At 42.2% G+C, this 11,266-nt stretch overlaps 1 protein-coding gene across 1 annotated transcript in view; it reads right to left on the minus strand.

Moving 5' to 3' along the window:
• Window positions 1–4,043: 4,043 nt before the first annotated feature.
• Window positions 4,044–11,266, minus strand: part of WIPI2 (WD repeat domain, phosphoinositide interacting 2) — a 73,556-nt gene continuing 66,333 nt past the window's right edge. The window contains exons 11-12 of the mRNA XM_082260903.1: window positions 8,048–8,175; window positions 4,044–4,562 (exon numbers count right to left, since the gene is read on the minus strand). Coding sequence (XP_082117029.1) covers window positions 4,450–4,562; window positions 8,048–8,175 — 241 coding nt within the window. The 3' untranslated portion in view covers window positions 4,044–4,449. The remainder of the gene's footprint in view (window positions 4,563–8,047; window positions 8,176–11,266) is intronic.

Here is an 11,266-nt window from a genome sequence, read left to right on the forward strand (position 1 = left end):
GAGCGCTGCTAGGTGGGAATATTTTTATTTTTCACTTTTTTGGTATATCAGAGACAGACTCTGAAGAGGCACAGAAATACTCTTGTGGCCTCCATGTTCTGAGTTAGCAATCAGGATCAGTGACCTTTCGCATAGAATTTCACATAGCTGAGGAATATTGCCCCCTGATTACGTAGAGTATGGAGCCAGCTAAAGTCAATGAAGAAAAGTGTGATCTCAATCCAGACTGTGTCATGTGCAAAAAAAAAAAAAAGACACGCTGCAAGCCGCCAAGAGCTCTTAGGTAATTGAGGGCTGAGCAGGCCCACAAGACCAATGATCTTATCTTTCTGATCCACCATACTGCTAGTATGAAGGAGGCTAAACCAGTAAGGGTACTCCTGAAACTCAGCTGCAGGAGCAAGAAAAGTGAGCAGACTTTTTATAACCAAGTCACTGTAGGTGACCTTGGAACACCTCACAGCTGGCCCACACAAGAAATTTGTCTCAGAAGGTGCTTGCAACACACGTGTCACAGTGCTGTCCTCCCAGCTTTGCCCCATATGGGATTCACCAGATAGCACATTCCCAGGCACTTTGTCAGTTGGATGATGCTTGTGCTTTTAGAATCACATTTCAGATAGTCTTCGCCCCTCCAGTAGGCATACTCGAAAGGGGTCTCTATCATCAGGCTTACATCAGTAGGTGTAGTACGGTCCTAGACCTTTAAAGCACTATGTGGCTAATATAGGTCACCAAGGGCCTTGAAAGCAGCAACAGCAGTCGAGTGCCCTAGGGTCATATTATAGTCTGGCCCCACATCTTCATGATGATGGGCTCCAAATATGGCTTCCAAGACAGTGCCACAAGCTGCAAATCTGGAAAACTGCAAAGTGAGCTCCCTTGGCTCTGCAGTGAACCAAAATATTTTGAGAAAATGGCTGGAAAAATAGTGATTGCCTTTCTTTGGAGAACAAAAAAAAAAAATGTATTCTTCAAGAACACTACCAAAATAAACTGATGCATATGATGGTAAGGGTTAATACTGTTTTTTGGTGCCCAATTCTCTTGTAACAGGCAGCATAACCAAGTGTGCCAAAACTCCTTGTGAGCCTTTGGTCCCTAGTTAACAATTAGGAAAATCAGTTTATAAGACTGAATGGTCAGTTCAGCCACTAAACCTTTAGTAACAAGTAGAACCTGGCATGGCAAGTCAACTATCCACGTCTCCCATGTCTTGGATACTCTTAACACTGAGATCTCACTTCCATAATTCTTGTCCAGCTAGGAGAACTTTGATGTTTTAGCAGCACATTTTACATTATCATTAATAGAACATGTTTTAAAAAAATCCAACAAGAAAATTGGGAAAGGGCTTGTGTAAATAGACATTCATGTCCTGTCTTTTTCTATTCAAAACAGTGCTTTAAATGCAAAATTCAGCATTTGACAAATAAGCAGTATAGGACCTGCTTTGTTTGCAATACAAATGCATTTCAATAGGCCCTGCTGCATCCAAAAAAGGTCAAGCAATGCAAAGCAGGTCAACAGCCTCTAAGCTGTCATCTACACCAGTGGTCCTCAACCCTGGCCTACAGGGCCCACTAACAGGCCAGATTTGCAAGATAACTGAAATACATCCCAGGTGATATCATTTGCTGCTCAGTGATTGCAGTACTCTAGTCTGACTCTGCATCTCCCCAAGGTAATACTTAAAATCTGGCCTGTTAGTGGGCCCTGAGGACCGGAGTTGAGGACCACTGATCTACACTAATCAATGGGAATAAACGAACCTTCCTTTGAAGTGTTTTACAAACATTTTTCAAAATATAGGAAAATAACACCCATTTATACAAGCCACAGTCACGGCAGCTGTACAGACCCAGGAAATCAAGCCCTAATAATTGTGACAACAAATTTAGTCCCTTGGAGATGTAAAAAAAAAAACCAAACTGTTAGATGGTTTTAACTTCCCATCACCTACCAAAAACGGAAATGTTAGGTTTTAGGTCGACTGATTATTTAATATTCATAATTATGTGAAAGGTTGTGAGCTTTCAAGACACGTATAATTCCCGAAATTGCAGGCGAAATTCACCTGATCATCACAGTTACAAGCAACAGCGTACCAAAAATGGAGCATTTATTTTGGTTTTGATATACACAATCTAGCTAGCTTACTTTATAAAATGTGCACTGGAATGTCATCAGCAAACAAAATAATGCGTTTGGCAGTTTTATACAGAATGCAGATTTCCATTTGTGAACTAAATGTGCTAATGAATGTATTTATTTCACATTACACTTGAAGCTGCACCACATCTTCATCTAAGAAAAAATCTTTCAGCAAATATTTGCACTGGCAAACTTTAATTTTCTTTGGTTCCCTACTTTTAACCACTTCAGCCCCAGAAGGTTTTACCCCTTTAAAGACCAGGCCATTTATTGCGAAGCGGCACTGTGCTACTTTAACTGATAATTTTACGGTCCGGCCACGCTGTACCCACATAAAACGGGTGTCCTTTTTTCCCCACAAATAGAGCTTTATTTTGGTGGTATTGGATTACCTCTGCGGTTTTTATTTTTTGCACTATAAACAAAACAAAAAAAAACAAACAAAAAAAAAACACATTTTTTACTTTCAGCTATAAAACACATCCAATAAAAAAAAAAAAAAATGTAAAAAAAAAAAAAAAAATATATCAAATTTCTTCATCAATTTAGGCCAATTCCATATATTATTTTTTTTTTTTTTTGTGCAAAAGTTATAGCCTCTACAAACTATGGGATAGGTTTATGGACTTTTTATTTTTTTTATTGTTTTTACTAGTAATAGCAGCGATCAGGGATTTTTAGCAGGACCACAACATTGCAGCAGACAAATCTGACACAAAGTGACACTTTTTGGGGACCAGTGACACCAATACAGTGATCAAAAAAAAAAAAAAGCACTGTCACTGTATAAATGACACTGGCAGGGAAGGGGTTATCAGGGGCAAAAAAAAAGGGTGACCTGTGTTGCCTGGGTGTGCTTACGGTGTGGGGGGATGGACTGACTGGAGAAAGAAAGACATCTGTGTTCATGATTAGCAGAAACACAAGATCTTTCTCCCTCTGACAGGCAGTCTGCCTTTTTTATTTTGTTGTTCTGTCTCTCCTACAAATGTTCGGTGGGTCCCAGCGGCCATTGCAGTCACGGGACCTGCTGATTGGCTTCCGCTGTGTCCAATCACAGTGGGAGCGTGGATCTGGCAGTGCGCGCACCCCAGAGCCAAAGACAACATTCGCGTACAGGTACGTGATTTTGCACTTAAGGGCCGCCCTACCACAGTAAATGTACGGGGGATGGTCCTTAAGTGGTTAAAGAAATGGGTAAAGCAAAAGGACCTTGGAGAAAGAAAATGAATAAAAAAAAAATGCTCCAAAAGAGGAAGTAAAGCCTGGGGAAAAAAAATTAATTTTTGTTTACCTGCAAAGTAAAGGCATAATGTGCTAGTATGCAACGTATACTAGCACATTATGTGACACTTACCTGCAAACTAAGCCCACGTCGTCCCCACTGGAAGCCGCATCCATCTTCACTCGTCTTCCTTCCGGGTCTGCAGACTCTGGCTGTGCTACTGGCTGGAGCTGACGGTCACGGCACAGGGCTCTTGAAGGAATGGCACGGGCGGCCGTTTCTTCAGAGTGCATGCGACGATTAAGTCATCGGCTGCATGCAATGTAAATATCTCCTAAATGCTGCAAGTTTAGGAGATATTTACAGTACCTATAGGTAAGCCTTATCATAGGCTTACCTATAGGTATAATCAGTACTCAGGGGTTTACAAACTCTTTAATAGACAGAAATCTATACATTTCTTAAAACATAACTGAAGAAGGTATCCTGTAGACTAAAAAAAACACATAGTAGAGATCTGAGAACATGAATTTGGTTAGGCATGTAGCCTTATTATACAGCACTGCTTTGGTCAAATGATGGCTTAAAACATTTTGTTCACAGATGACTATACAAGTTGTTGTTTAGATCAGAAATAACAGTAGAATAATGGATGAAGCAACTATTATATATTCACAGCTAATTAGCCTTTTTTTTACTTTAGCCAAGAAAAAAAATCATACATATATACACACAATATATTTTACACACATACAAGTTTTAAAAGTATTCAAAGATTAGTGTAGCAGTTTCTATTTGTCTAGACTCGGTTGGCAAACAGCAACATGCTAAGCAACAGAGTGTATCCTAATTTGGCAACCAGACAACAGCTAAAATTGGACTGAAACTTAAGTGAGAATATTTGTATTACTTGCACTGTTAAAAAGAACCCAAATGTATTCTGAAGAATTCAAAACTGCATCCAATACTTCCCTGACTCTTACAGATGTCCATAGCAGCAAACACAAGAGATTCCCATGGATTGGTCGTCTTGTTTTGTATCTACAATGAGAAACTGCTAGCATAAATATTCACTCGGTTCTCAAAACCATGGGGGGGGTCTCACTATCTTCATCTAGCCGAAGAGCATGGGTGTCATCTTCCAGGTTTGTCCCACCCACAGCTCCAAGTTCATCAGAAAAGGCTGTACGGAGAAACAAAATTGATTACATTTCAGGTATTTATATGCAGTCTTTGCCTATTCTTTTTCTTAGCTCACCATGTGAAGGAACGGCTTAAATACATTCACCTCTAAGGGCTTGTACAAACAAGTACTGGATGTTGAGCAAATTTGTAATGAAGCCAATCAACAGGAATGAACTATACAGTTTATGCTCATCTTAACCACCTCAAGTCCAGACACTTTCACCATCTGCCAGTCTGGGTAATTGTTCCTACTCAGAACGACAATTACTCAGTCATGCACCACGGTACCAAAATTAAATTTATATCATTTTGAGACAGCTAAAGCTTTCTTTTGGTGCTATTTATCCACCACTGTTTTTTACCTTTTTCTATAGAAAAGAAAGAAAAAAAATGTGATTTTTGATTTACCGTAAAAAATCAATTTCTTTGATGTTCATTAACAGACACAGCTCCTGATGTTTATAACCATTGGGTTATACTGCCCCCTACAGGAGTAGGACACTAGGCAGAAAAAAGTTCTGGCTATACCCATTGACAGTACCAGGGGGGTATACTCCCTCTCTCTGCTATAGCCACTCAGTGTTGTAACAAGCAGTGTCAAGGGAATATTAACTCCACAGAGGGGTGGGTGCTGTGTCCATCAATGATCAGAGAAATGGATTTTACGGTAAGTCAAAAATCCCATTTTCGCTTTCCCTCATTGACGGACACAGCTTCTGATATTTATAACCATTGGGACGTCCCAAAGCAGTGTTAAACATGAGGGGTGGGAACGACAAAAAAAATTGCAAGGCTAAACATTAGCCAACCAGGCAACAAGAGCTCAACCAAACAACTGGAGCCCACCTGAGAAGAAAAAAATAAAAACAAAAACACACCCTCAAAGAGGATCAAGTCCTCTTAACAGCAGTCTGCAAAACCTTGCGGCCAAAAGAAGCATCCGCAGATGCCAACACATCCACTTTATAAAACTGACTTTTTTTTTTTACAGCGCCCACCGGAGGTCAAACGCGCGCTAACAGAACGACACAGAGAGGGAGAGACCACTCATGACACTGTCCTCCAGGCACTCCCACAGACCTCCACAGCAAAGAATCTACCGCAAAGTGGGCGAAAACTGGTGTACCAAGATGGCCGCCACTATAGAAGCAGACAGAGGCTACAACAAAATGGCGGCCACGCACGGGAATCGGGACCCACAGGCCCATCCACAGCAGAAAACCCCACCAAGGACCCCCCCGCAGGATCGGTCGAGCGTAGCGGACGGCGCACTCCCCCCCCCCCCCCAAGGCCCCCCATGCAGCCTGCACACTACGCCCCAGCCTCAGGTAGGCCCAAACAGTAGGAGGAGGGGTAAGGGGAGGGTTACAACAGGACAGAGGGAGCCCTGGAGTGTGAGGGTCCGACCATCCCAGAGAGAGGGCCCGCGTCCACCCCAAAATCCGCCAGGGAAAAGGGGGGGGGGGGAATGTTTACTCACCATACCGGGAACACAGGCGGGAGCCATCTCATTAAGGGACCCCATGCCACAAGAGTAGGGGGGCTGTCAGCCAAATAGGAACGCTGCAACATCAGCCTAGACCCTGTCGTGTGCATCCTGGCAAGACGTTTAACTCGCGGGGCCAGTCCCCATCCAGCAGGACTATGTAGCGGCCGACCCAGCGCGGAGCTAAGGCCTGCACACGCTCACTGGCCAGACTGGGGTGACCACTGGATATGGGGGTCCAGTCTGTCGCCCAGCCCCGCATAAGTGCTAGATCTTGCAGGAAAAACTCGCTAAAAAAAATATACATAAAAAAATGACTTTTATGTCAGGACCAGAGATCCCAGCAAGGAACTAGGTCCTTACTCCTGACTAGGCAGATTAAAAACTGGCATCCTATGCAGGAAGAGAGAGGGTGTACCCTCCTGGGCTGCCCATTGGCATAGCCAGAACTTTTTTCTGCCTTGTGTCCTACTCCTGTAGGGGGCAGTATTACCCTACTGATATGAATCAGAGAGAACTGCGTCCGTCAATGAACATTCGAGAAAATAAGACTTCAGACACCTGGGGCTAAGCCACTTTTCTGAACCTGGAAAGTGGTCTGTAGCAAACAAATACAGTACAATCAAATCTGGAAAGTGACACGATATAGAGTGCAGTGCCCGAAGGTCACATCCCAGTCTAGTCCAGCAGAGTCTGGATACAGCCACCAAACCTAGTGCAGAAGAGCTGCCTATGCGGATGCAAACCAGATCAAGCAGCAGTGTAGCAAGGAATCTTGATTGAAGAGTCACCAAGGAAAAAACACCAGTCACTATGCAATAAAAAAAAAAAAAAAAAAAAAAAAAAAAAAAAAAAGGCTAGCAAAATTATCCAGACTGAAGAAAATGCATCCATGACAATAGCAAAAGAACTGAGACATGCTGGTAGTAGGAGGGGAATATCAGGGGTTGTCCCATTTTTTTTCCTTTGCCAGAGTCAAGTCCTCCTGCAGATGTCTGTATAACCCGACAGTATTCTTATGCCCCAATGGTTAAGATAAAAACCTGGGCAGCACCAGGGTTTTAAGGGATATTAATCACAAAGACAATTTCATATTCTGCAGTCCTTACATGTGGTTTCTTGTTTCATTATAAAATTCTTTTTATTCCCACCTGGTGATCCAGGCCAGTAACACACTGCCTTGTCTTCGGCATCTTCACTCCGCTGGAGGAGCAACAAAGAGACCTTTAGACAGCAGGTCTCTGCAGTCTAAAGCCAAAATTGCCAAACGCCAGCTAACACTTTTTAGGAAGTTCTTTTATTTTACCCTTTTACATAAATAAAAGCTGACCATTATAAGCGCCCCTGGCAATGTTAAATAGTTTTCAGCCCTCTAACTGCCACTTTTTCTGGATAGTTTGGTGTGTTAAAGGAGATAAAAAATAGCCCTACTGGCTGGAGCATCAGGTAAAAAAGGCTAAAAAAGAGGAAGCTAAAGCAGCAAACACATCTAAGAACAGGTACACAATATAACAACATTTGCTTTTTAGCCTAATAGGACTAAAGCCTCGTACACACGATCAGATTATAGGACAAATTTTCGTCAGTTTTTTGTTGCATCCTAGTCTCATATCGAAAGTGAAGAGGTTACTTTCATAAGAAAATTCTCGTACGACAGAATTCAACTTCAGAAGTAATGTGATGTGTTGAATAGTTTTGTATACATTCTTTCGTTTCTGAGCATGCGTAGTCTTGCTCTTACAAATTTTTTTTGGACGAAAAATCAGGGCGTTGTGCTAACCTACGATAAAAATTTTACAGCCTGCACACTTAGCCATCATATGAAAATACGTAATCAGCCGTCGAAAGCACTATACCAACGATCCGAAAATCGTCAGATTGTTTGGCGGACTAAATTTTACTTACGGTTTTCTTATTGTGTGTATACGGGCCTTAAGTAAAATGGCCAATACACAAATTGCAGCTTTTACAACAGTCATGTAAAAATGAGGTCTTACCATGATTTGTTGGTGATGTAGAATATGCATCTTTTGCTGCTGCACCACTGTAGTTCTTGGATACCAATGGTCTTTCGTGTGATGCTGGCTCTAGAATTTCATTGGCGGGCTCCATACTGCCATCCAACCTGACCAAAATGGAAACATAATGAATCACTTCTTAATAAAAAGAGGAGTGCAAATAAATTGTCTAATATAGAGCTTTCCAAGGATTAGTGCAAAGTTATCTTTTCTGTTAAAATCCTTTACACATGTTAAAAGGGAGAAACCCACTTACCTTTGTAACGGATTTTTTAAAAGTAATTTCATTTCAAATCACTTTTTTTTTTAACCAACTGTTGACACTACAATATAACAATGATAACTAAAGAGAATTATCTAAACCTTAGAACAAAAAAGTAACATACTGCAGCTTACCAGTGCTTAGATGTGGTGGCTGATTTTGTTCTTTTCAGCTTTTTACCCCCACACATGGAGATCCTACCAGTATTACACCACCTGTCCTATGGGGACAATGTCCATTTAACCTACTGTATGTATAAAATGAGCAGGCTATAGCTACATAATCTCTCCCTCTTCTCCAGAATATAGAGAAGAGGAGTTCTGTATTCCAAAAGGTAGTAATAAGAATGTTTGAGAGTAGCGCACTGGATTTCTTATGAGATCAACAGGTAATTTGTGCACCTAATGAATATGAAAAAAAAACATATGTGATTATATATATATATATATATATATATATATATATATATATATATCTCTATCACATACTGGGTAATGTGCTATAAACTAAAAAGAATGCCACATGATTTGTTGGAAATTAAAATTATCAACCTACAGAGGGCTGAATTCAAAGACAGTGTAAAAACGATGCAGCAGGCTAATCCATGTTGCTGAAGTGTCATTGCAGCAACTTAAAAATGGTACTCAGTAATTTGTATGGCCCCATGTGCTCGTATGCATGCCTGACAACTTAAAAGGCATGCTCCTAATGAGAAGATGGATGGTGTCCTGGGGTATTTACTCCCAGACCAGCTCTGGAACTGGGCATCACTGAGCTCCTGAACAGACTGAGGTGCAACCTGGTGGCCTCAGATGGACCAAAACATAATGTCCCAGAGGTGTTCGATTAGATTTAAGTCAGGCGAGTGTGGGGGCCATTTAATGGTATCATTTCCTTCATCCTCCAGGAACTGGCTGCATACAAATGCCAATCTAGCTCCACGGTGCCAGGCAGTGAGCAAAAGGCCCAATAGAGGATGTCTGGCTCTCAGGCCACCCTCATTTCTGATTGTTTGGTAAGAGACATTCACACCAGTGGCATGCTGAAGGTCAATTTGTAGGGCTCTGGCAGTGCTCATACTGTTCCTCCTTGCACAAAGGAGCAGATACCAGTCCTGATGATGGGCTAAGGACCCCCTATGGCCCTATCCAGCTCTCCTAGAGTAACTGCCTGTTTCCTGGAATCTCCTCCATGCACTTGAGACTGTGCTGGAGACACAGCAAACCCTAAGGCAACGGCATGTATTGATGTGCCATCCTGGAGGAGCTGGACTGCCTGCGCAACCTCTATAGGGTCCAGGTATCGCCTCATGCTATTAGAAGTGACACTGCCCGTAGCCAAATGCAAAACTAGTGAAATACAGTCAAAGGATGAGTAAGAAAAAAAAATGTCAGTGGCCTCACCCTGTAAAACCATTCCTGTTTTGGAGGTTGTCTCATTGTTGCCCATTTAGTTCATTAACCCCAAAGCCCAGGAGTTAAATTGACTTGATGCTACACGCTGGTTAAAAAGTGTGTGTGTGTGTGTGTGTGTGTATTATATATGTATATATATATATATATATATATATACACATACAGTGGGTATGGAAAGTATTCAGACCCCCTTAAATTTTTCACTCTTTGTTATATTGCAGCCATTTGCTAAAATCATTTAGGTTCATTCTTCTTCCTCATGAATGTACACATAGCACCCCATACTGACAGAAAAACAGAATTGTTGACATTGTTGCCGATGATTTATTAAAAAAGAAAAACTGAAATATCACATGGTCCTAAGTATTCAGACCCTTTGCTGTGACACTCATATATTTAACTCAGGTGCTTTCCATTTCTTCTGATCATCCTTGAGATGGTTCTACACCTTCATTTGAGTCCAGCTGTGTTTGATTATACTGATTGGACTTGATTAGGAAAGCCACACACCTGTCTATATAAGACCTTCCAGATCACAATGCATGTCAGAGCAAATGAGAATCATGAGGTCAAAAGGAACTGCCTGAAGAGCTCAGAGACAGAATTGTGGCAAGGCACAGATCTGGCCAAGGTTACAAAAAGATTTCTGCTGCACTTAAGGTTCCTAAGAGCACAGTGGCCTCCATAATCCTCAAATGGAAGACGTTTGGGACAACCAGAACCCTTCCTACAGCTTGCCGTCCGGCCAAACTGAGCTATCGGGGGAGAAGAGCCTTGGTGAGAGAGGTAAAGAAGAACCCAAAGATCACTGTGGCTGAGCTCCAGAGATGCAGTCAGGAGATGGGAGAAAGTTGTAGAAAGTCAACCATCACTGCAGCCCTCCACCAGTAGGGGCTTTATGGCAGAGTGGCCCGACGGAAGCCTCTCCTCAGTGTAAGACACATGAAAGCCCGCATGGAGTTTGCTAAAAAAACACCTGAAGGACTCCAAGATGGTGAGAAATAAGATTCTCTGGTCTGATGAGACCAAAATAGAACTTTTTGGCCTTAATTCTAAGCGGTATGTGTGGAGAAAACCAGGCACTGCTCATCACCTGTCCAATACAGTCCCAACAGTGAAGCATGGTGGTGGCAGCATCATGCTGTGGGGGTGTTTTTCAGCTGCAGGGACAGGACGACTGGTTGCAATCGAGGGAAAGATGAATGCAGCCAAGTACAGGGATATCCTGGACAAAAACCTTCTCCAGAGTGCTCTGGACCTCAGACTGGGCCGAAGGTTTACCTTCCAACAAGACAATGACCCTAAGCACACAGCTAAAATAACAAAGGAGTGGCTTCACAACAACTCCGTGACTGTTCTTGAATGGCCCAGCCAGAGCCCTGACTTAAACCCAATTGAGCATCTCTGGAGAGACCTAAAAATGGCTGTCCACCAACGTTTACCATCCAACCTGACAGAACTGGAGAGGATCTGCAAGGAGGAATGGCAGAGGATCCCCAAATCCAGGTGTGAAAGACTTGT

The sequence above is a fragment of the Pelophylax lessonae genome (genome assembly GCF_965119305.1).
Source record: "Pelophylax lessonae genome assembly, chromosome: 6".
Taxonomy (NCBI): Eukaryota; Metazoa; Chordata; class Amphibia; order Anura; family Ranidae; genus Pelophylax; species Pelophylax lessonae.